The sequence below is a fragment of the Hemiscyllium ocellatum genome, chromosome 34, assembly GCF_020745735.1.
Source record: "Hemiscyllium ocellatum isolate sHemOce1 chromosome 34, sHemOce1.pat.X.cur, whole genome shotgun sequence".
Classification (NCBI taxonomy): domain Eukaryota; kingdom Metazoa; phylum Chordata; class Chondrichthyes; order Orectolobiformes; family Hemiscylliidae; genus Hemiscyllium; species Hemiscyllium ocellatum.
Genome location: NC_083434.1, coordinates 33,931,946 through 33,958,046, shown reverse-complemented (window position 1 = coordinate 33,958,046; position 26,101 = coordinate 33,931,946). Strand labels below are relative to the sequence as shown.

The 26,101-nt window shown below is 44.7% G+C and overlaps 1 protein-coding gene across 3 annotated transcripts; it reads left to right on the top strand.

Moving 5' to 3' along the window:
- Positions 1-2,797: 2,797 nt before the first annotated feature.
- On the top strand, positions 2,798-24,773 carry tubb6 (tubulin, beta 6 class V). 3 transcript variants are annotated; one of them, XM_060849965.1, is made up of 5 exons: positions 2,798-2,891; positions 3,510-3,618; positions 21,222-21,332; positions 22,702-23,628; positions 24,454-24,773. In XM_060849965.1, the coding sequence occupies exons 1-5, from the start codon at positions 2,835-2,837 to the stop codon at positions 24,474-24,476; spliced, it is 1,227 nt and encodes a 408-aa protein (XP_060705948.1). In that variant the 5' UTR covers positions 2,798-2,834; the 3' UTR covers positions 24,477-24,773. The 3 variants fall into 3 exon arrangements, with proteins under 3 accessions (XP_060705948.1, XP_060705947.1, XP_060705949.1); XM_060849964.1 differs by lacking the exon at positions 24,454-24,773 and having other exon boundaries at positions 22,702-23,983; XM_060849966.1 differs by lacking the exons at positions 2,798-2,891; positions 24,454-24,773 and adding an exon at positions 5,047-5,212 and having other exon boundaries at positions 3,550-3,618; positions 22,702-23,983.
- The last annotated feature ends 1,328 nt before the right edge of the window (positions 24,774-26,101 follow it).

Sequence of the window (26,101 nt, the reverse complement as noted above, 5' to 3'; positions counted from 1 at the left end):
CAGGAAACATGTTTCCGCTGATGGGTGAGTGCCGAACCAGAGGAGACACCTTAAAAATACAGGGTAGACCATTTAGGACAGAGATGAGGAGAAACTTCTTCACCCAGAGAGTGGTGGCTGTGTGGAATGCTCTGCCCCAGAGGGCAGTGGAGGCTCAGTCTCTGGATTCATTTAAGAAAGAGTTGGATAGAGCTCTCAAGGATAGTGGAATCAAGGGTTATGGAGATAAGGCAGGAACAGGATACTGATTAAGGATGATCAGCCATGATCATATTGAATGGTGGTGCAGGCTCGAAGGGCAGAATGGCCTACTCCTGCACCTATTGTCTATTGTCTATTGTTTAGTTAACGTGAATTCACTATAACACTATTGAAGAACAGGGGGCGCTGTTTCTAAAGTGTGAACGTTTAAAGCATATACAGAGGAAACTCGATTATCTGGCATTCAATTATCCGAATATTGGATTATGCAGCAAGATTGCAAGGTCCCAATGCTTGGCTAAATTATGTTATGCGGCATTCGCTTATCTAGAATTCCATTAACTGACCGAAATACTCCTCACCCATGACCTTCGGATAATTGAGGTTCCCAATATTGGTTATAACGGGATTCCGGCCCCATTAGTTTTGATGGTGATGCTATTATGTAATTTTCTTATAACACAGAATTGCACAGGAACAGAACTACAGTGTTATAGCAGAACTGACTGTATATAAAAAGATGGTGGAAGCATATCTTCTGTGGTGCAGTGGTAATGTTCCTACTCCTAGACTGGGAAGTCTAGGTTCAAGTCCCACCTGCTCCAGAGGTGTATAATAATGTCTTTAAATAGGCAGAAGTACATGCAATAGCAGAAAGATATATTGCCAAAAGAAAGCATGAGGGAAGTAGGATTCAATAGCAAACTATTTTAGAAAGCTAAGGAAGACAGCTGAGGTGATGGGCACAAGCGAACAAACTTCCAAAACACTGCTGATGGAATTTGAATTCAATTAATGAAATTTGGAACATAAAGCTAGTCTTAGTCTATGAAAGGATTGGACACTCTGGCAGCAGGAAACATGTTTCCGCTGGTGGGTGAGTGCCGAACCAGAGGACACAGCTTAAAAATACGGGGTAGACCATTTAGGACAGAGATGAGGAGAAACTTCTTCACCCAGAGAGTGGTGGCTGTGTGGAATGGTCTGCCCCAGGGGGCAGTGGAGGCCCGGTCTCTGGATTAATTTAAGAAAGAGTTGGATAGAGCTCTCAAAGATAGTGGATTCAAGGGTTATGGAGATAAGGTAGGAAGAGGATACTAATTAGGTATGATCAGCCATGATCATATTGAATGGTGGTGCAGGCTTGATGGGCTGAATGGCCTACTCCTGCACCTATTATCTATTGTCTATTAGTAACATTATCATTAATCATTGTAAAAATCCATCTCGTTCACTAGTGTCCTTCAGAAAACGAAATCTGCTGTCCTTGCCTGGTCTGGCCTAGGTTCACTACAATGTGGTTGAGTCTTAACTGTCCTCTGCAATGGCGTGGGAACCCACTCAGTTCCAGGGGAATTAGGGATGGACAATAATTGCTGATCTTGTCAAGCGCTATGAAACATTAATAACTGTGAGGTGTTGCATTTTGCATCAGGACAGGACTTACACACTTATTGGTAGAATCCTTTGCAGGGTTGCTAAACAAAGAGACCGGGGTGTGCAAGTTCAAAGTTCCTTGAAGGTGAAGTCCCAGGTGGACAGGATGGTAATGAAGTTGTTTGGAATGCTTGCCTTTATTGGTCAGTGCGTTGAGTAAAGAAGTTGGGATGTCATATTGCAGCTGTACGGGATATTGGTTAGGCCACTTTTGGAATACTGCATTCAATTCTGGCCTCTCTGCTATAGGAAAGATTTTGTTAAACTTGAGAGGGTGCAGAAAAGATTTACAAAGTTGGAGGGTTTGAGCTATAGGGAGAGGCTGAATAGGCTGGGGCTATTTTCCCTGGAGCATCGGAGGCTGAGGGGTGACCTTATTGTGGTTTATAAAATCGACAGAGGCGTGGAAAGGATAAATAGTCAACATCTTTTCCCCAGGGTAGGGGCGTCTAAAATTAGAGGGCGTAGGTTTAAAGTGAGAGGGGCAAGATTTAAAATGGACCCAAGGGGCAACATTTTCTTGTAGAGGGTGATGCATGTATGGATGAGCTGCCAAAGGAAGTGGTGGAGACTGGTACAATTACAACATTTAAAAGGCATCTGGATGGGTTTATGAATAGGAAGGGTTTGGAGAGATATGGGTCAAATGCTGGCAAAAGCGACTAGATTAGGTTCAGATATCTGGTCGGCATGGATGAGTTGGACTCAAGGTCTGTTTCCATGCTGTACATCTCTATGACTTTTTGACTCTTCAGGCCCTATACTTGGGTGAGTCTGCAGATCAAGCATTAGACTTATCAGCCATCTCAGAACCCACTGAACCACAGAAAAAGTAAGACTTCCTTAAATCTGAGGGAGTTTGCTTAAGATGGAGAGGAAGATTTGAAAGAGCTGGCACAGTCACGGTGGGCTGAATGGCCTGGTTCTGTGTTCTCAGTCTGTAACATAACAACTGCTGGCAGAGCTGGCGACTGGAGTGAAGAATCTGGGTGCTCTGGTGGATGTGGGCGAGGGAGCTCAGCGTTAGCATGAGGTTTGCGGCTGTGCCCTGTCACATAGCGAGGTGAGACTCCGCCTTCAGCCCTGGTTCCTCCAATCCCACTTTCCTGGGGATTTTGGGGAGGGGAAGGAATTGTAGCCTCTTTGTTGCTGACAGGAGAAGGTCTGGAAGCGGCTGAACAGAAGGAAGTGTCAAAATGCGTGAGATTGTGCATATTCAGGCTGGACAATGTGGAAATCAGATCGGGGCCAAGGTAGTCAATTCAATCAAGAAAGACCAATCTAGATTTCTTTTTTTAAAATCATATATTTAGATCCGTTTATCAATTGTATACCACTGCAGTATAAATGCTGGGGAGACTGATGGAAATGACTGCTCAGCTGGCAAAACTGTCTTCCGATCGAAAATAAATAATGGTATTGTGAAATTTAAATATAGTCTTGGGCAGTGGGAGAGAGCAAAAGAAGATCCGATCCCTTTATTACAAATGAACGCTGGCTTAATGGGGGAAATGCAAAGTGTTTCCTTGCAAACTGCCAGTCGCTGCAGTAATGTTATTGCTCAGACCCGCTCCAGGCAATTGCAAAGCTTCCAGATTTGTTGAAAAGGGGACCTCCTGTATTTGTAGCATGGGGCATGTGCAGTGGAGACAGACCTTTCTTGTGATTTGAATTGTGAGGAAGATTGTTCCTGCCTTGAGAGGGAGGAGGGGGAAATGCAGAATAGCTGCCTGAGGTTTTGATGTTAAACCGAGAGAGTGAGAGAGTTTGCTCAGTGGCTCCATGTGCTAACGCTGCTTGATGCTGGGGCTGTCCGCTCCTAGCCTCACCCCCCACACCCCAGCACTAACTATTGCTCTTTGTCTTTCAAGTTTTGGGAGGTGATTAGTGACGAACATGGCATCGACCCCACTGGCACCTACCAGGGAAATGGCGGCTTACAACTGGAGAGAATAAATGTCTACTACAATGAAGCGGCAGGTACCTAAACAGCAGCCCTGTATCTGCCACCTCTTGCACTTTTCATTTTCAATCAGTGTTGTTTTGGTTGTGGGGGGAGGGAGGGATGGCGGTTAGACTCGTTTCTGTCCGGCTCTAAGCCTCCCCTCCAGCTCCCATTCATTATTCACAACCTCCCCTTGGGTTCTGTGCCCGACAAATCAATGCATTCCCCCCACCCCCCTCCCCCCATCATGTCTTTTCTGCAAAGTCTGTGCCTCTCTCAGCACGCTGAAGGCTTAAAGCCCTGCATCTGTGATTTTCATTGTGACAATCATCTCATTGGGTATCAAGCCCCCTCCCAAAATCATGAGTATTTGCCCCATAAAGGCACACTGCTTATATTGCTAAGCTTTCGGCACGGTGGTTACTGAGAGCAGTGATTGATTTAAAGAACAGATTTTTCAAACTTAAACCGAAATGGAACTAAGGCATCCCAGTGGGATTGTCAGATTTCTGCCCATCTGTTATCTGGTGGAGATGTTCTAGTTTTATACTAATGAGGTATACAGCCTTTTTTGGGAGGGGGTGGGGTGAGTGGCTGCGTTGTTTGGAGCAAGTGTAGCAGACCATGAGAATGTATCCTCTGCACAGAAAATCCGAGAGAACCCACTGCAGTAACAAAGTACAAAATAAATTTCAAAATTGGAAATCCAGAAAGTGCAGTAACATCCCCATCATCTGATCGGTGACCTTGACTGCTAATGTATCTGCACATCACTTAGTGCAAACATATCTGGCCATGGTGTTACACCTTGGACATGAAAATGTGGGTCCACCATCAGTATTTTCATGTGTAACAAATCATATCAGTTAATCCATCTATACTGTAGAATGCTCCCAAGATCTTGTTGCAGAGCCACATTCGACATTGTAGACCTGCGTAGCTCCACTGTGTCACATACTTGGAGCTAGTTTCACATTTGTTAATAGTTTTTCAAAAACATTTCTTGTTGACACATTGGACTTCAAGTGGTGACCTCCAACTTGACCCACCATTAATGTATGAACCTTGACATTCTGAAGGAACATTTCCCTTCCCTGGGCACAACAGACAATGGGAGCATCATTGTCACCACGTTCTCTCTGACCTGTTTAAGCAACCGTTCATTGGGTGGGGGAAAGGAATGGTGACTTGATTTGATATCATGCAGTGAGATTTAAGAAAAGAAGCTGCAATTTTTTTAAAAAAAGGAAAATAAATCACTCAAAGCAAAGGTTTTCTGACTGTCTGGCACACACACATTATTGGAAAGAGAAGAGGGAGAGATGAACACCCAATATCTTTTGGAACTAGCCTGTTTGATGTAACTGCCTAAAAATGCTTTTTCTCAGCAATGAAATGAACTGCCTGTATATTGAATAACCACTGCACCATTATTGTAGAATGCTAACAATATTTTTATGCAGAAAACCTCTGCATTTTCTTTTTGCAAAGAAAAAGAAAGAAAGACTTGCGTCTATACAGCGCTTTCACGCCATCAGAACATCCGAAAGCGCTGTACAACCAATGAAGTAATGCTGATGGTTTGCGGGGGAAAAGCGAAGTAAAATGTTCCGGGACTGCCTGTACCCGGTAAATGAGATGATAATTCTCCGGATATTATAAATGTTATTTCAATATTATTTGATTTCACTGTTCTGTAATAATGATGCTATTACCTTTACTACATGTTCACAATTTTATTCAAGTCTATGAGACATTGGGGAACTCTTTTCACTGTGTAAGTATTTACCTCCATCCATAACCCACGCTGTATTAATGTGAAAGCAAAATATGCAGATGCTGAATATCTGAAATAAAAGGTGGAGAATGATGGAGACACTCAGCAAATTTCACAACATCAGTGGCGAGAAAAACAGAATGAATGTTTCAGTCCAATACCAGTCTGCTTCTGAGAAGAATCATATTGGACTCAGAACATCATCTCAGTTCCTCTCTCCATAGATGCTGTCAGACCTACTGAGTTCTCCAGCCTTTTCTGTTTTTTTAATTACCCGTGCTGTGTTGCCTTGGTAACACACTGGTGATAACTTGCTGTGGGAACAGGAGTGGGCCATTCAATGTTCCGCCATTCAGTGAGATCATAGCTGATCTGTGGCCTAACTCCACAAACCTGACTTTGGCCCATCTCTCTGAATACCTTTGCTCAACAAAATATATATCTATCTCAGATTCAAAATTAACATCTGATGCTGCATCCTCTGCCACTTGTGAAAGAGAGTTCCAAATGGGAGTCCAAAAGTAGCAGGCATATACTTAAGGTGAGAGGAGATAGACACAAGAGGCAACTTTCTTACACAGAGAGTGGTTTGTGTGTGTAATGCACTTCCAGAGAAAGTGATGAGTGCAGGTACACTTACAACATTTAAAAGACATTTGGATAAGATAATTAATTTTAGTTTGGAGGGATATGGGCCAGGTACAGGCAGGTGGAGCTAGTTTAGTTTGGGATTATGGATGGACAGAGGGTCTGTTTCCATGCTGTATGATTTTGTGTGTAGAAGTGCCCAACCAGTGGAAATAGGTTATCTTTATCCAACCTCTCATTTCCTGTCTTATCTGATCGGAGTCATGCTCAGCCTAACCTCTTGTTCCACAAAACTCAGAACTTAACTCTTCCCCTACCTGCTCATATTTGATACACGTTCTCAGTACAATTAGGTCATTTAAAAGGTATCTGGATGGGTATATGAATAGGAAGTGTTTAGAGAGATATGGGCCAAATGCTGGCATGTGGGACTAGGTTAGGTTAGGATATCTGGTCAGCATGGACAAGTTGGACCGAAGGGTCTGTTTCTGTCTATATATCTCTGTGACTTCAAACAGATCACCCACTAACTTGCTAATCCTAGAGAAAACTGGCTTAATCTGTATGAAATTTTCTCATAACTTAACCACCAATTCTTGTAAACCTACGTAGGTACCATTCTTGTAAACCTACGTTGCACTCCCTCCCAGGCCATTGTATCCTTCCTAAGGTGTGGTGCCCAGATTTACACACAGTACTCCACGTGGGGACTAATCAGGGTTTTGTACAACTGCAGCATAACTTTTGCGTCCTTATTCTCCAAACCTCAAAATATAAAGTCCTGAGCTGCTCAGTTCTGCCATGCAAACACCATATATTTCAGCTCAGAAGTCAATTTTTGAAGTCTTGGAAAACGCACTACACCCCCATCCTCCTCGAGAAACAACTGTGGGGCGTTGATTGATAAGCCTAGTAGAAAAGTTAACCATGTGTGTGGGTGCAGGCGCTCACCATTTGAAAGCGCCATGAGCATCGCATTTCAAAACACAGCCTTTTTTTTAATAACTGCATAAACAGTTGTGCCCAGTTATAAGGAACCTGTAAATAAAGGTTTTTGTGGGGTGAAAAATTGAGGCTGATTACTAATGTGCAGTTAGTATTATTGGAGTGGGGAAGGTTTGACTTCTATGCAAAACGTGACTGTAAACGTTGAAAGAAACTGGGTCGTTTTATATACTAGGTCAACTTAGATGTCACAAATTATGGTGTTTTTTAAAAATAAAGCTATTACATAAGCTGCAAATTTATATTAGGTCAAATAAGCCATGAGCAAAGTGGGCTGGACTGAAAGTTTAAGAAGGCTTGTCCATGTAGAGAGGTTTCAGCAGAGGCTTCTTCTTTGTGTTGTCAACCATTCTGGCACCTGATTTTGGAAAAATAACTAAAACAGGTCTTAATTTCTGCTGAGGTCTTACAAAAATACCATGCCCTCCTTATCTTTGTGAGACTGACAACAGTTAAGGATTTCATTCTGAACGCTGCTCATTTTCATCCAGGAGCATGCACACTCTTTTTGCTTTGTAATCTGGTTTTAATTGTGGACATGAATATTAATGGCTGTCATGAGCCATGGAGAGAGATGGCAGAAAGGGTGGAATCTGAGAGGATAACTAATACTTGCTGTGACAAAGTACAAGGTGAGGATACTGGTGTTTTGAATGGAATTGTTGAGGTGAATTGTCCAGTAAACTAGCAATAACTTCAATCTACTGGTGAGAAACTGTGGTGAGAACACTTGAGGATGTGAGAGCTGAATTTTAAGTTGGTTGGGAGTGGGGGGGGAATGGTTTTCCAAGCATCGTTGAGGTGTGTTTAGAGATGGGATGATGTATTTAAAGGGTTGGGAATTCCAGGTGAAGGAAGATATTCCTAAGTAACTGCACATAGGTTGTTAGGTTATTTAAGCAACAGTTTAGATAGAATTAATTAACAAAACAAAAAGGAAAAGCATACAACTCATGACAGGTGAGAACTGGTTTACTGATTCCTGAGGATGTACAGATGGATGGTGCAGTGTGTTTTAATCTCTGCATCTAGTAATGTTTTGCTGAGCAGCCATATTGCTTACATAAATAGTTAAGCCCAGCAATGAAGTGTTAAGAAATTCTTCCTTTCTCCATCCTCCCCATCTGAGGATTGGGCACCTGCCTAACGAGGACTAACCCCTGCCTCTGAAAACCCATGGTATGCTTTATTCCAATGTTTACCCTGTGCCAGTCATGTGTGGGCACCCTACCAACCAATGAGTATAAGACGGATACTCAAAATGTCAGGGTGCTCCTCTCGTCACCTCAACCCACTCCCCCACATCACTTTGGGACGACATTGACTTTTAGCTTACCTTGCGTTGCAAGCCAAGTATTGGCCTTTACTAGACTTTTGTATTGGTAGGACAGCCTTTTATCAAGTTGGGAATGTCAACATGAAAACCTCAATCAGGAAACCTTAACATATCTGACATTTCTCTCCTGCGGCAGCCTAATGCTATGCTCGCAAGTTCTATAAGAATTCCACATTTAGTCCAAAAGGTGCTATTTATTAAAGGTCATGGAGGATCAGCAAAATCGCTAAAAATCCTCTCAGGCCACCTCCCTAATGTGTCCCTCTGTCTCCGTACTTTTTTGTATTGGAGGTAGATTCAGAATGCAGCAACAATCCACCTGTTAGACCTAGGCAGCCAGTTTGGATAATTGTGGTGGTCATTAGCGAGTTCCTGTTGCAGTGCACGACCCTCAATGTTTGTCTGGAGGAGGGTGGGAGGGAGAGAGAGAGCAAGCGAGCGAGCAAGCTCAGGGCACCATGACATTCAAGCGTAGCAATCATTTTGAAGGAGAAGATTGGCTATGCTGAGGATGTCAGTGGGTGAACCGCTGCCATAGTTTGTTGCCATAAGTGATTTGTGCCAGTCAGCCATGCCTCACCTCTGACATGTGCCTGCCCTCTCCTCCTGCATCCACCTCAACAGCATTCCCAGTGGGTGTGTCCCTCAACTTGGTCATTTGGCCACATCCTCAGTCAACCCACTGTCCCTGACTGGATACAGCATCCAAAGGTGACTCTTAACATCCCATTTCTGGGAAGGTCATGCTCAATATCCCACTGTACAAACATCTGATTAGCAAGTCATAAGTTCAGCTACGTCCAGTCCTCCATTTTGTTGGCTTTGGTCTGAAGGGAAGTCGGTTGAGGTGTTTAGCAAGTGGTTCCACATCAACCCCAGAATCCCCTGTATACATTGCACTTATAATATTGGAGTATTAATCAACTCATCACTGTACATGATCTTTTTCTATACAGCCAGAGTAGGAATAAAGGATAATGGACAAGATTTGAAAGTTTGAGGCTGATGTAATAAAGTCATAGAGATGTACAGCATGTAAACAAACCCTTCGGTCCAACCTGTCCATGCCGACCAGATATCCCAACCCAATCTAGTCCCACCTGCTAGCACCCCGCCCATATCCCTCCAAACCCATCCTATTCAGATACCCATCCAAATGCCTTTTAAATGTTGCAATTGTACCAGCCTCCACCACATCCTCTGGCAGCTCATTCCATACACGTACTACCCTCTGTGTGAAAAAGTTGCCCCTTAGGTCTCTTTTATATCTTTCCACTCTCACCCTAAACCTATGCTCTCTAGCTCTGGACTCCCTGATCCCAGAGAAAAGACTTTGTCTATTTATCCTATCCATGCCCCTCATAATTTTGTAAATCTCTATAAGGTCACCCCTCAGTCTCCGATGCTCCAGGGAAAACAGCCCCAGCCTGTTCGGTCTCTCCCTGTAGCTCAAATCCTCCAACCCTGGCAATATCCTTGTAAATCTTTTCTGAACCCTTTCATGTTTCACAACATCTTTCCGATAGGAAGGAGACCAGAATTGCATGCAATATTCCAACAGTAGCCTAACCAATGTCCTGTACAGCCGCAACATGACCTCCCAACTCCTATACTCAATACTCTGACCAATAAAGGAAAGCATACCAAACGCCTTCTTCACTATCCTATCTACTTGCGACTCCACTTTCAAGTAGCTATGAACCTGCACTCCAAGGTCTCTTTGTTCAGCAGCACTTCCTAGGACCTTACCATTAAGTGTATAAGTCCTGCTAAGATTTGCTTTCCCAAAATGCAGCACCTCGCATTTATCTGAATTAAACTTCATCTGCCACTCCTCAGCCCATTTCCCATCTGATCCAGATCCTGTTGTAGTCTGAGGTAACTCTCTTCCCGGTCCACTGCACCTCCAATTTTGGTGTCATCTGCAAACTTACTAACTGTACCTCTTATACTCGCATCCAAATTATTTATGTAAATGACAAAAAGTAGAGGGCCCAGCACCGATCCTTGTGGCACTCCACTGGTCACAGGCCTCCTGTCTGAAAAACAACCCTCCACCACCACCCTCTGTCTTCTACCTTTGAGCCAGTTCTGTATCCAAATGGCTAGTTCTCCCTTTATTACATGAGATCTAACCTTGCTAATCATTCTCCCATGGGGAACCTTGTCAAACACCTTACTGAAGTCCATATAGATCACATCTACTGCTCTGCCCTCATCAATCTTCTTTGTTACTTCTTCAAAAAACTCAATCAAGTTTGTGAGACATAATTTTCCACGCACAAAGTTGTTCCTGAAGAACAACTTATGCCCGAAACGTGGATTCTCCTGCTCCTCGGATGCTGCCTGGCCTGCTGTGTTTTTCCAGCACCACACTTCTCAAAGCTATCTCATGTCCCCGTTTTGGCCTCCTGATTTCCTTCTTAAGTATTCTCCTACTTTCTTTATACTCTTCTAAGGATTCACTCGATCTATCCTGTCTATACCTGACATATGCTTCCTTCTTTTTCTTAACCAAATGCTCAATTTCTTTAGTCATCCAGCATTCCCTATCCCTACCAGCATTCCCTTTCACCCTGACAGGAATTTACTTTCTCTGGATTCTTGCTATCTCATTTCTGAAGGCTTCCCATTTTCCAGCTGTCCCTTTACCTGCGAATGTCTGCCTCCAATCATCCTTCGAAAGTTCTTGCCTAATACCGTCAAAATTGGCCTTTCTCCAATTTAGAAATTCAACTTTTAGATCTGGTCTACCCTTTTCCATCACTATTTTAAAACAAATAGAATAATGGTCGCTGGCCCCAAAGTGCTCCCCCACTGACACCTCAGTCACCTGCCCTGCCTTATTTCCCAAGAGAAGGTCAAGTTCTCTAGTAGGTACATCCACATACTGAATCAGAAAATTGTCTAGTACACACTTAACAAATTCCTCTCCATCTTAACCTTTAACACTATGGCAGTCCCAGTCGATGTTTGGAAAGTTAAAATCCCCGACCATAACTACCATATTATTCTTACAGATAGCTGAGATCTCCTTACAAGTTTGTTTCTCAATTTAGGAGAAAGTGAGGACTGCAGATGCTGGAGATCAGAGCTGAAAATGTGTTGCTGGAAAAGCGCAGCAGGTCAGGCAGCATCCAAGGAATTGGAGAATCGATGTTTTGGGCATGAGCCCTTCTTCAGGATTCCTGAAGAAGGGCTCATGCCTGAAACGTCGACTCTGCTGCTCCTTAGATGCTGCCTGACCTGCTGCACTTTTCCAACAACACATTTTCAGCTCTGTTTCTCAATTTCCCTCTGACTATTGGGCGGTCTATAATACAATCCCAAAAATGTGATCATCCCTTTCTTATTTCTCAGTTCCACTCAAATAACTTCCCTGGATGTATTTCCAGGAATATCCTCCCTCAGCACAGCTGTAATGCTATCCCTGATCAAAAATGCCACTCCCCCTCCTCTCTTGTCTCCCTTTCTATCCTTTCTGTAGCAGTTGTATCCTGGAACATTAAGCTGCCAGTCCTGCCCGTCCCTGAGTCATGTTTCTGTAATTGCTATGATATCCTAGTCCCATGTTCCTAACCATGCCCTGAGTTCATCTGCCTTCCCTGTTAGGCCCCTTGCATTGAAATAAATACAGTTTAATTTATTAGTCCTACCATGTCCCTGCCTGCCCTGACTGTTTGACTCACTTCTGTTCTCAGCTGTACCCATCTCAGACCGGTCTCTTTCCTCACCGTCTCCCTGAGCTCCCCCCCACCCCCACCTTACTAGTTTAAATCCTCCCAAGCAGTTCTAGCAAATTTCCCTGCAGTATATTAGTCCCCTTCCAAATTCGGTGCAATCCATCCTTCTTGTACAGGTCACTTCTACCCCAAAACAGATTCCAATGATCCAATAATGTGAATCCTCCCATACACCTGCTCCTCAGCCATGCATTCATCTGCTCTATCCTCCTATTCCTGCCCTCACTAGCTCGTAGCACTGGGAGTAATCCAGATATTACTACCCTTGAGGACCTCCTTTTTAAATTTCTGCCTAACTCTCTGTAATCTCCCTTTAGAATCTCAACCTTTTCCCTTCCAATGTCATTGGTTCCAATGTGTACAATGACCTCCTGCTGGCCCCTCTCCCTGTGAGAACATTCTGCATCCTCTCTGAGACATCCTTGATCCTGGCACCAGGGAAACAACACACCATTCTGCAATGTTTAGGAATTGGGTGTGATGATCTGTAGGTACCTTTGAGTCTTTATTTAGAACTTTGCTCTGGAAGCTAAGAATTTAATAAAAGGCCTGATGTGGCTAATTGATTAATCACAGCAATTCCACCTTCACAAAATGCAACTTATGTGGACTGACAACTGCTTATAGCTGATGCAGTCTGCCACGTCCTGCTGTGACCTTGAGTTTGAGTAGGTTGAGAAATCTTAATTAGAGAGAACATGACATGCAGACAGAAAGTATGCCACAGCAATGTTGCATTGCAGAATGAGGTCATTCAGCCTCTGAGTATTGCCAGTCTCCCACCTTTTCCCTTTTCCCATGTATATTGGTTCTACCATCCAATCATGCAATGTCCTCTCGAGTGCATCAATTCAAACTGCCTCCACCACATTTCCAGCCTGTCTACTCCCCACCCTATCCACACCTTGTGTGAATTGAATTTTTTGCCCCCCTCAAAACATTTTTAAAAATTTGCCCTCTGTTTCTCAATCTATTTACAAATGGGAGCAATTACTATGCATTCCGTGCTTCTTATAGTTTTGAAAACTTCCATCAAATCTCCTCTTTTCCTCTTTTCCTTCTCCTGTCTGAGGAAAACAGTGCCGACTTTTCCAGTCGATCATGGTAACTGAGGCGACCCATTCCTCGAACCGTTCTAGTAAACCCCTACCCCACACTCTCCAGTGTATTCATATCCTTCCAATGATGTGGCCCCCAGAGCTATGTGCAGTGTCCCATAGAGTCATAGAGCAGTACAGCACAGAAACAGACCCTTCAGTCCAACTCATACATGCCGACCAAATATCCTGCCCCTTAGGTCCCTTTTAAATCCGTGGGCGGCACGGTGGCACAGTGGTTAGCACTGCTGCCTCACAGCGCCAGAGACCCGGGTTCAATTCTGTGTGGAGTTTGCACGTTCTCCCTGTGTCTGCGTGGTTTTCCTCCGGGTGCTCTGGTTTCCTCCCACAGTCCAAAGATGTGTGGGTCAGGTGAATTGACCATGCTAAATTGCCCTTTGTGTTAGGTAAGGAGTAAATGTAGAGGTATGGGTGGGTTGCGCTTCGGCGGGTCAGTGTGGACTTGTTGGGCCGAAGGGCCTGTTTCCACACTGTAAGTAATCTAATCTAATCTAAATCGTTCCCCTCTCACTATAAACCTACGCCTTCTAATTTTGGACGCCCCTACCCCAGGGAAAAGACCTTGTCTATTTACCTTATCCATGCCTCTCATGATTTTATAAATCTCTATAAACCTCAGCCTCCGACATTCCAGGGAGAACAGCCCCAGCCGATCCAGCCACTCCCTGTAGCTCAAACCCTCCAACCCTGGCAACAACCTTGTAAATCTTTTCTGAACCCTTTCAAGTTTCACATCTGTCGAATAGCAGGGAGATCAGAATTGCACGCAGTATTCCAAAAGCGGCCTGTACAGCCACAACATGAACTCCTAACTCCTATACCCAATGCTCTGTCCAGTAAAGGCAAGTATGCTAAACACGTTTTTTTCACTATCCTGTCTGCCTGAGACTCCACTTTCAAGGAGCTGTGAACCTGCATTCCAAGGTCTCTTAGTTCAGCAACACTCCCCAGGGCCTTACCATTAAGTGTAAAAGTTCTGTCCTGATTTGTCTTTTCAAAATGCAGCACCTCACATTTTTTTCCAGCTGGGGTCTAACCAGAGTTTTATGAAAGTTCGACATTAAACCTCCTCCTCTCCCCTCACCCCCTCATCACCTCAGGAGATCTCCCACCCACAGCTTCCAACCTCATAGTCCGGGAACCCCACACTGCCCAGTTCTACCTTCTTCCTAAGATCCACAAGCCTGGCCACCCTGGCCGACCCATTGTCTCAGCATGCCCCTGCCCCACTGAACTCATTTCTACCTATCTCGACACTGTCCTATCCCCCCTAGTCCAGGAACTCCCCACATACGTTCGAGACACCACTCATGCCCTCCACCTCCTCCAAGACTTCCGTTTCCCCGGCCCCCAATGCCTCATCTTCACCATGGATATCCAATCCCTCTACACCTCAATCTGCCATGACCAGGGCCTCCAAGCCCTCCGTTTCTTCCTCTCCCGACATCCCCAACAGTACCCTTCCACCGACACTCTCATTCGCCTGGTCAATCTGGTCCTCACCGTTAACAATTTCTCCTTTGAATCCTCCCACTTCCTCCAGACCAAAGTGGTAGCCATGGGCAACCATATGGGCCCCAGCTATGCCTGTCTCTTTGTTGGCTACGTAGAACAGTCCATCTTCTTTAATTACACCAGCACCACTCCCCACCTCTTCCTCCGCTATATTGATGACTGCATTGGTGCCACCTCGCGCTCCCACAAGGAGGTTGAGCAATTAATCAACTGCACCATCACATTCCACCCTGATCTTAAATTTACCTGGACCATCTCTGACGCCACCCTCCCATTCCTAGACCTCTCCATCTCCATTAATGACGACCGACTTGACACTGACATTTTTTACAAACCACCAGCTCCCACAGCTACCTAGATTACACCTCTTCCCACTCTACCGCCTGCAGAAATGCCATCCCCTATTCCCAATTCCTCCGCCTCCGCTGTATCTGCTCCCAGGAGGACCAGTTCCACCACAGAACACACCAGATGGCCTCCTTTAGAGACCGCAATTTCCCTTCCCACGTGGTTAAAGATGCCCTCCCACGCGTCTTGTCCACATTCCGCACCTCCGCCCTCAGACCCCACCCCTCCCACCATAACAAGTACAGAACGACCCTGGTGCTCACCTTCCACCCTATCAACGTTTGCATAACCAAAATCATCCGCCGACATTTCTGCCACCTCCAAACGGACCCCACCACCAGGGATATATTTCCCTCCCCACCCCTTTCCGCCTTCTGCAAAGACCGTACCCTCCGTGACTACTTGGTCAGGTCCACGCCCCCCCTACAACCCACCCTCCCATCCTGGCACCTTCCTCTGCCACTGCAGGAATTGCAAATCCTGCGCCCACACCTCCTCCCTCACCTCCATCCCAGGCCCTAAAGGAGCCTTCCACATCCATCAAAGTTTTACCTGCACACCACTAATATCATTTATTGTATCTGTTGCTCCCGATGTGGTCTCCTCTACACTGGGGAGACTGGATGCCTCCTTGCAGAGCGCTTTAGGGAACATCTCTGGGACACCCGCACCAATCAACCCCAGCGTCCAATGGCCCAACATTTCAACTCCCCCTCCCACTCTGCCGAGGCCATGTAGGTCCTGGGCCTCCTCCACCGCCACTCCCTCACCACCGAATGCCTGGAGGAAGAATGCCTCATCTTCCGCCTTGGAACACTTCAACCCCAGGGCATCAATGTGGACCTCACCAGTTTCCTCATTCCCCTCCTCTCACCTTACCCCAGTTCCAACCTTCTAGCTCAGCACCACCCCCATGACCTGTCCTACCTGCCGATCTCCCTTCCCATCTATCTTCTCCACCCTCCTCTCTCACCTTCATTCCCACCTCCATCCACCTATTGTACTCTATGCTACTTTCTCCCCACCCCCACCCTCCTCTCATTTATCTCTTCACCCTTCAGGCTGTCTGCCTGTATTCCTGATGAAGGGCTTTTGCCCGAAACGTTGATTTTACTGCTCCTCGCATGCTGCCTGAACTGCTGTGCTTTTCCAGCGCCACTCTAACCCTGACTTATACATACTCCCAGATATTCTCCGGTCTCTGTTCCTGCACACCTTTTGTAGTTGTTCTGTCTTTCTTCATATTGTTTGAACCAAAGTATATCCCTCCACATTTCTTTGCATTGAACATCATCTGCCACCTATCTACCCACGTACGTTTCAGTGAGTTTGATTGAGTGATTGGCATTTTTTTATTGAATGCTTAATCTTTTTACTTATTGCAGTGGAGAATGAGTTGTTTTTATTTTGGGTAACATGGCTTTGGTGTGTTGACAGGTCAAATATCACACCTTTGTTTTGGGGCTTTAAAAATCCAATTGTTATTTGAGAAGATGTACATTAAAATAGAGCAATTACAGAATTATAGGAGTAATTTTTAATCCCCAGCGAGAAAAGTTAAAATAACATATCTTTGAAATAAGGGGATTTTATTGGTGAATCATCAACGCCTTTGATAGCTGGAGATGAGATTATTCCAATGCTGCAATAATCTAAGAATGTATGGAAATACATGTACAAGTCATTAAAGATGGCAGCATAGCTAGAGAGAGACAAAAAAACTACAGATGCTGGAATCCAGCTGGAATCCAAAGTTGAACACAGCAAGCCAGGCAGCATCAGGAAGTGGAGAAAGTGAGGACTGCAAATGCTGAAGATCAGAGCTGAAAAATGTGTTGCTGGAAAAGCACAGCAGGTCAGGCAGCATCCAAGGAGCAGGAGAATCGATGTTTCTGGATTTATGCCTGAAACGTCGATTCTCCTGCTCCTGGGATGCTGCCTGACCTGTGCTTTTCCAGCAACACATTTTTCAGCAGCATCAGGAGGTGGGGAAGTCAATGCTTTGGGTATGACCCTTCTTCAGGAATGGAGGTGGGGTTTGTTCACCTATCACTGCCTCACCATTCCGCCCCTCTCCCCACCCAAATGCACCCCCCTCTCTTTATATGCAACTCCCCTATCCCCACATCCAGCCCTAAAGAAGGGTTATACACGAAACGTTGACTTCTCCACCTCCTGATGCTATCTGGCTTGTTGTGTTCTTCCAGCTTCCTGCTTGTCTACTTAGAATAGGTGGAGAGCGTTGTTAATAAAGCATAAAACATTTTAGACTTCATGAATAAGAGCATAGAGTACAAGAGCAGGGGGTTTATGGCAAACTTATACAAAACTCTGGTTAGATCTCAGCTGGAGTACTGTATATAGCTCTGGGTGCCACCCCATTGGGAGAATTTGAATGACCGTTCTGAAAGAGGGTCACTGCACCCGAGACATTGTCTTTCTTTTCACAGATGCTGCCAGATTGGCTCATTTTTCCAGCAATTTCTGCTTTCGTTTCTGATTTCTGACATCCGCTGTTTTCTCGCATTGTTGTTTCAGTGCTTTCCTGGCCAACATCTAGAAGCTCAAACACGTCCAGCCCTCTGCAACTCTATTCCATCTTGCACTAAATCCTGTTTACCCATCACCACTATTCTCGCTGATTTACATTGGCTCCTGGTCCAGTGACATTTAGATTTTAAAAAATTCTCCCCCTTGTTTCCAAATCCCTCCATGACCTCGCACCTCTGTAATTTCCTGCAGCCCTACAATTCTCCGTGATCTCTGCATTCCTCCAAGTCTGGCTTCTTTGGTATCCCCAATTTCCAGTGCTCCATCATTGGTGGTACTGCCTTCAGCAACAGACTGTACTCTGATGTTCTCTCCCTAAACTTCTCCCCACTTAATACACTCTTTGGAATCTATGTCTCGAACCAAGTTAGTCACCTGACCTATTACTGCCAAGAAACCTCTCAAATAGAATGGGAAAGGTTTGGAGGGATATGGACCTGGAGCAGGCAGGGGGACTAGTTTAATTTGGGGGTTGTGTTTGGCACGGACCGTTTCCTTGCTGTATGACACTAAATAAGTTGTAAATGAAGACCATTTGGCCTTTTTGGTCTACACCACTAATCCGTAAGATCACAGCTGATCTGATTTTAACCTCAATTCCAGATTCCTTCTCCCTCAGAAACCTTTCACCCCTTTGTTTTTCAAGAGTCTATCTACCGCTACCTTAAAGAATATTCAAACATTCTGCTTTCATCATTCACTGAGGAATGGAATGTCAAAGATTGTCAACCCTTTGACAGAGAAAGATTTCCTTATTTCTGTCTTCATTGGGTGACTCTTTATTGATAAACAGTGACCCCTGGTTCTAGAATCTCCTAGCAGAAGGAACATCCTTTCCACATCTGCCCTGTTAGTTTCAAACAAGTCACCTCTAACTCTTTGAAGCTCCAGCAGCTATAAGCCGAGCAAGTCCAGCATTTCCTCATAAGACAACTCACCAAGTCCATCTATTAGCCTAAGAGACCTTCTTTGACCCACTCAAATGCACTAATGTAGGGAGACCAATGTGTACGTACTACAGATGTGGTCTCACCAGTGACCTGGGTAACTGAAGCTAGTGCCTAATTGTCAAACATTGTTTGATGATGCTCCTGTGAATGGCTCACCACAATTGGATAGCTGTGTGAGTGCACACTGTTATGCGTACAGATTTATCACAGTCTCGTTCGGTCAAGCAACATTTTATTTTCACTCCTTTCGTTGTCTGGACATTCTGAATAGTAGGAAAAAGGGGAGCAAAATTTCACTCTAATGGAGACATAAAATAATTAATCAGAAATGAGTGACTCATGATGCACCTTATGCTTGGTTTTCTCTCCATCTGCATCCTGGACAGTCAGGAGGGTAGATACCACAACTTTTTTGACAAGACTATCAACTTGGTGCCTCTGCCAATGATTCCCCTCAGAATCATGAGTGCCTTCAATGCTGGGGTAGCTCTTCATTGTATTTTGTCAGTAAATGTGGAATTAATTTTGTTAAGATGAGCTTTGATAATTTGTCTTTCTGGGGATGCTTTTTCAATTCGAATCGCTCTACTTAGACTTTGTTGGGCTCTAATTTTCTAATGGGCACCAACCCTGACAAACCAGTTGCTTTGGAAAAATGGCCTTGCCCCAAACTGGAATGAGCCTGGTTTATAGTAAGTTGTTGTCAGATGCTCACTGTAGACAAGTCTCCACTGTGTTATAACACTGTGTATTCATCACAGAATATTTCCAAACTGGATGTAATCCTGAAACATCATGCCGATACATAATTAGTTAATCAACATATGTAAGGCAGTGAATATTTTGTTAATGAAATGGAGGAATAAAACCATTAGATTCAGAAATATGATAATGTGAGGATGTAATTGTTATATTTTGACATTGTACATCTGGCTTTAAAGAGGTGATCAGTATTTCAGAGAATTGTGTTCTTTTTAAGTAAAATACTTTTGTTGCAGAAGTAGTTTAAAATGCCACAGCATTCTTTTGCAACCTTGATTAAAGCTCTCAACCTTCAAATATTTACGAGTGTAAGAAGAATTTTACAAACAAATGACTAATCGGAGGGCAGGCATTGGTTTCCACCAAAGGGAATAGGAGCAGGGGTAGTCCATTCAGCTCTTCCAGCCTGCTCCTCCATTCATGGCTGATCATCTAACTCCGTATCCTGTTCCTTGTTTTCTCCCTGTACCCTGTGATCCCTACTGCCCAAAGAACTATATCTAACTCCTTCTTGAAAACATTCAATGTTTTGGCCTCAAAGACTCTCTGTGGCAGAGGGTTCCACATGCTCACCTTCCTCAGTTGATGAAATGTCTCCTCGTCTCCAGTTGGGGCCCACCTTGTATCCTTAGACAGTGACCCTTGGTCCTTGTTTCCCAGTCATCAGGAACATCCTTCCTGCATTTGCCCTGTCCAATCCTGTTGGCATTGTGTGTAGGTTTCTATGAAATCACACCTCATTCTTCCGAACTCTAGTCATAATCAACCTGGTGTCTCTTCGTACATCATTCCTGCCATCTTAGGAATCCATGTGGTAAACCTTTGTTGAACTCCCTCTGTAGCCAGAACATTCTTCCCTCCCTTAATGTACAGATTGATCTAGATTATCTCTGATGTTAGCACTAAGAGCTCTGTCCCCTCACCATTACAATCATGGAGCTCTGAAGAAAAACAGGAAGCTGTTTAAATTGATTTCCCTTTGGTGTGACTGAAGAGTTAAAGTGTTACTTTCTGCAAATTACACATTTCCCATTCGTTCAAATTGTGGTTTTCTGAAGTCATTTGATCAGTTCTGTGATCTCATTGATCTACACATTTGGAGACAAAAACTCTCTAAATAGTCGAATTAGAGGAAGATTCTGTTGTGGTTTCATTATTATGAATGTGTTCATCTTTGGCCTGTCTTTGTGAAGCTGGAAGACACTGCACACGGTTTGATCCCGAAGCAGTTAGAACTGATTGAAATCTCAATTGTATCTGTGTGAAAGCTAAGCAAATTCTTTTACAATTTTAGGGAATTTTCTGAGCTCTGACAGGCAGTTTTTTTTCCTGGCAGTTCTTATTGATCTATTTGTTCCTGTTGCAGGGAAGCAGGGTCATAGATTTTATTACTCCATCTCAGGATTACTGCGTTTCAGAGGGCTCTACTGAAATAATTGCTGGGTAATACAAAAATTAAACACTGGTAACACGAAACATGAAATTGAGCCTTTTTTCTCTTGCACTGTTTAGTACTGACATGCAAGAAAATGGAAGGAACCAGTAATTTATACAAATGAGAACTGTTGATTGAACTACAGCCAAAGCAATTAGCAGTAACCAATCAGCATACTTTTTACACGGTGTACAAATTGCTTATTCTAAAAATTTGGTTTTCTTATGTTTCAGCTCTGATGAGTACAGAATGAAAAGTTTCAATTTCAAGTCTCCTCTTTGAAAGTAAAATTGTTAAGAAAAAGAATCCCACAGCTTGTAAAGAGACTTAACACCCGCTGATCTTTGCTTAACAGAGGCAACTTATTTTGTCCTGTTGCTCACCCATTATTTTTGCCCATTGTTGGAAGGTTGAATAGAGTTCAATGACATCCTTTTGTCACAGATGGTTTGTGGCTTCATTGCTTGGCCTGTTGGTACGCTGTAACTCTGTCACTTTGTTCCTCCCACAGGTAGCAAGTATGTACCCCGTGCCATTCTGGTGGACTTGGAGCCGGGCACCATGGACTCTGTCAGATCGGGGCCCTTTGGTCAGATTTTTCGACCTGACAACTTTGTATTTGGTATGAATTATTTTATAGTTGTAGCTAAACGTTTCTGCAAATATTCTAAAATATTCTGATCAGCAATTTTAACAAAGAGTTCTTCATTGCTCAGAACAAAATAAAACTGACACAAAGTAAACTTTTAACAAGGCTCGAGGTGATAGGCCTCTCACTGCAGGGTTTGACTGAAACAATTGCTTTCATTGTTCTTTCATCTCTTCTTTGTACCACCAGCTCCCCATTTCTTTCTCCTCCCTCGTCCTCCTCCTCACTCTCGTGCTTCCCCCCTCGTTCATTTTACTTTGGGGGAGTGGTGACAAAACACTGGTTACTGCAATGAAAGTGAAATTAAATAGCCTCATTGTGAAGTATTACTGCCTTCATTTGAGGGAGCAATTCACTGCGGCTGGTGTAGTGTGCTTCATCATTGAAATCCATTTTCAGTCCAATCCAGACTGGGTGAGAATGTCCCTCTCCTCACTCACTGGTCAGTCTGGGTAAGAATGTCCCCCTCGTCACTCACTGGTCAGTCTGGGTAAGAATGTCCTTCTCTTCACTCACTGGTCAGTCTGGGTAAGATTGTCCCTCTCCTCACTCACTGGTCAGTCTGGGTAAGAATGTCCCTCTCGTCACTCACTGGTCAGTCTGGGTAAGAATGTCCTTCTCTTCACTCACTGGTCAGTCTGGGTAAGATTGTCCCTCTCCTCACTCACTGGTCAGTCTAGGTAAGAATATCCCACTCGTCACTCACTGGTCAGTCTAGGTAAGAATGTCCCTCTCCTCACTCACTGGTCAGTCTGGGTAAGAATGTCCCTCTCCTCACTCACTGGTCAGTCTGGGTAAGAATGTCCCTCTCCTCACTCACTGGTCAGTCTGGGTAAGATTGTCCCTCTCCTCACTCACTGGTCAGTCTGGGTAAGATTGTCCCTCTCCTCACTTTTTCTTACAGCTCAGGGGTTGTTCTATATAGTAGTTCTGGATGGAAACAGATAAGGACCTCCTCACGTGGTTCCATCATGCTCAGTTTTAAAGTGCTCCCTGGGATGGTTTGTAAATCAGAGGCGCTACACAAATACAGGTGACAGGTGTTCCCCGCTATCCGAAAGTAGGGCATTCCAATGAAACATTTTGTAAGCTGAAATGGCGTAAAGCAAAGAAGCATTAATTTATATGAGAAAAATGATTTTTTTTCTGAATGTGAAAATCCTCTTTCGGTTAGTGAAAACAGGTACTAATTTAGGTCTTTCATAAAAGCAAAGTGGCATATAGCGAACTTTCGAAAAGTGAGGGATACTTGTATTGCTGTTAAAGGGGTGTGCGCTGAACAGGCCTTCCTCCAAAATAGCACGGACGTTTGAAAACCATTGCTTTTTGTGTTGTTCTCTAGGCCAGAGCGGTGCAGGGAACAACTGGGCAAAAGGCCACTACACAGAAGGAGCTGAACTGGTTGATTCCGTGCTGGACGTGATCCGTAAGGAAGCTGAGGGCTGTGACTGTCTGCAGGGTTTCCAGCTCACCCACTCGTTGGGAGGGGGCACTGGCTCGGGCATGGGTACCCTCCTCATCAGCAAGATCAGAGAGGAGTACCCCGACCGGATCATGAACACCTTCAGTGTCGTGCCGTCGCCCAAGGTGTCTGACACCGTGGTCGAACCATACAACGCCACACTGTCCGTGCACCAGCTGGTCGAGAACACGGACGAAACCTACTCCATTGACAATGAAGCGCTGTACGACATCTGCTTCCGCACCCTGAAGCTCACCACCCCGACCTACGGTGATCTCAACCACTTGGTGTCGGCCACCATGAGTGGGGTGACGACCTGCCTGCGGTTCCCCGGCCAACTCAACGTGGACCTCCGCAAGCTGGCGGTCAACATGGTGCCCTTCCCGCGCCTGCACTTCTTCATGCCGGGCTTCGCCCCCCTGACCAGCCGTGGCTGCCAGCAGTACCGTGCCCTCACCGTGCCCGAGCTCACCCAGCAGATGTTCGACGCCAAGAACATGATGGCGGCCTGCGACCCGCGCCACGGCCGCTACCTGACGGTGGCCGCCATCTTCCGCGGCAAGATGTCCATGAAGGAGGTGGACGAGCAGATGCTGAACATCCAGAACAAGAACAGCAGCTACTTCGTGGAGTGGATCCCCAACAACGTGAAGACGGCTGTGTGCGACATCCCGCCCCGGGGCCTCAAGATGTCCGCCACCTTCATCGGGAACAGCACCGCCATCCAGGAGCTCTTCAAGCGGATCTCTGAGCAGTTCACCGCCATGTTCCGCCGCAAGGCCTTCCTGCACTGGTACACGGGCGAAGGTATGGATGAAATGGAGTTTACCGAGGCAGAGAGCAATATGAATGATCTGGTCTCCGAGTACCAACAGTATCAGGACGCCACTGCTGATGAACAGGGTGAATTTGAAGAGGAGGAGGAGGAGGAGGAGGGTGCAGTTGATGCCTAATGTCCTTGTCATCTCCCCCCCCACCATCCTCTCCTCCTCGAGAGCTGGCAGTGTCGTTGTTCTGTTCTTCCTTACGAAACAAATTGTGGGTTTTAATTTGTAAATCTCGACCCTCTGTCCCATGTAGCGTTTTAGTGTCAAGTGACGCTGTGGCAACCATGATTGTAAATAGTGTCCCATTCCTGTGATGCAGACGCTTTACATTTTCCTAATCACTGAATTGATTTTGAAAGCTTTTATGTCGAATAAAGTTCATGTTTATTATTCTTCGCGACCTGAAGTGAATGAAATTTCAAAACTGCTGCCTTTTGTTTTGTGTTGAAGTATCTCAGCTGGTACGTTACAGCATTCAGACAGGCAGCATGCCCAGGAGTTTGTAACAAAGAACTGTGGATGCTGGAAATCTGAAACAGAAACTGAAAGTGCTAGAGAAACGCAGCAGGTCGGGTAGCAGCTGGAGAGAGAGAAAGGCAAAGTTAGCGTTTTGAGTCCACTGACAGAACTGAAGATGTTAACTCTGCTTTCTCTTCACAGATGCTGCCAGACCTACTGTGTTTCTCCAGCGATTTCTGTTCTTGTTCCCGTGATTTGAATTTTGTTCATTTCAGAGTTGAACATTTGATTTTTTTTTGTGACTCTCCCTTTAATCTTGATACATGTGATTTAAACTGATTTTAAGTGGCTTCAAAGAGCTTCCTGTGATAGGATGGACCAAGATGCTGTTGGACACACTCCTGCCCAGTCGTCCGGGGTTTTGTGCTGTGTTTGCACGGACAGACGTGCGCGTCTCTGGTTGGGCCAACGTTTGCTGACCATCCATGATTGACCTTGAGAAGGTGGTGAGCTGCCAACTTGAACCACTATCATCTGGGTGGCATGGGTTACACCAAGGGCACTGTGAGGAAGAGGATTAAGGTAGCATAGGAAAAACATTTTAACAGGCCATGGCACAGACCTCCCAACCATTGGTCAAACCTATTGGTCAAAATGGGTTAAGAAAAGCCTAGGAGAATAGTTTGATATCTGTTAATATATTCAGGTTCTGCCTGAAACATACAAGTTGTCTACACTGTTGATTTACATAGTGACCGCACTTTTAAAATAATCCATTGGTTGCAAACCACTTTGGGATGCATGGAGAACTAATAAAATGTTATTTAAATGCAAATTCTTAGTGATTTTCGTTGGGTTTACAGATTATCGCATTTCTGACTCATTTCCTCTCGCTCATCAATCACTTCCAATGGCTTCTTTTCCTGTTCCCACACCCTCTGTGTGGCTCACTGATGGATCATTAGCTGCTTCCTGTTTCTCGGCTGCATCGGAGAGTAAACTGTCAGCTTCCACACACACACTATGTCACCACCACCACCTCTCTCAAATCCTTCCTCCCCCCGCCCCCCCCCCCCCATATTTAAATTGCTCATTCGACATCCAGTACTGAATACATGGAAACTTCCTTCAGTTAAATACATGGCAAGACTGAAGCCTTGTCTTTGGTCCCCACTCCATAGCCACTGACATCCCTCGCCTTGGCAATATTTTTGAAATTTAGCCAGTCTGCATCTTAACTTGATGCAAGTTTCCTGTCCATGGTCACACTCCCATTTGCTACCTTTCATTGACTTCTGATCACACAGCATCTTGATATTAATATCCTCATTGGTGTTTGCAAATCTCAATGGTCTTCCTTGCTCCCTGTCTCTCTTTCTCTTTCTCCTTATCTTCCTCCCAAGACTCTGAGTTATCTGCACTTTTCCAACCCTGGCTTCTTGTGCACCCCATTTCTGGAAAACAAATTACTCCATTTAATGGGAATGACTCCAGTTGCTTCAGTGTCAGCAATGGAATAGACTCCCTAAACCTCTGTGTTGCTCTCTATCAGATGCCTCTGTTCCCGGTTCCCATGAAGCCTCATCTGCAGGTCTCACAGACCCCTAACAGAAAGCCAAAACCCATTTGGCCATAACTTACATTCACGTAGCACATTCACATCCCAAGGTGTTTCATAGCAGCCACTGCTTGGTGTGTGTTTGTGAGGGGGTTGAGTCCTCAAGTCCAGAGCTGTAATATGGACTTTGTCTTAAATTCTCTATTTACATTTTTTTCTCTTTATTATGTTATTGTGAAAGGACTGTAATTTTGAACTTTTTATCTCTTTATTTTTCTAACTTTGATTTTGTACTTTTGAAGATCTGTAATGCTGGACTCTTTATTTCTTTATCTTCTGAACTTTTTTCCAAGAACTTGTCCTCAAGAGTCTGTACCTGGGTACCTAAGATGGCACTGTAAGTGGTGACTTGTAAACTCTTCACTGTACTCCTGTG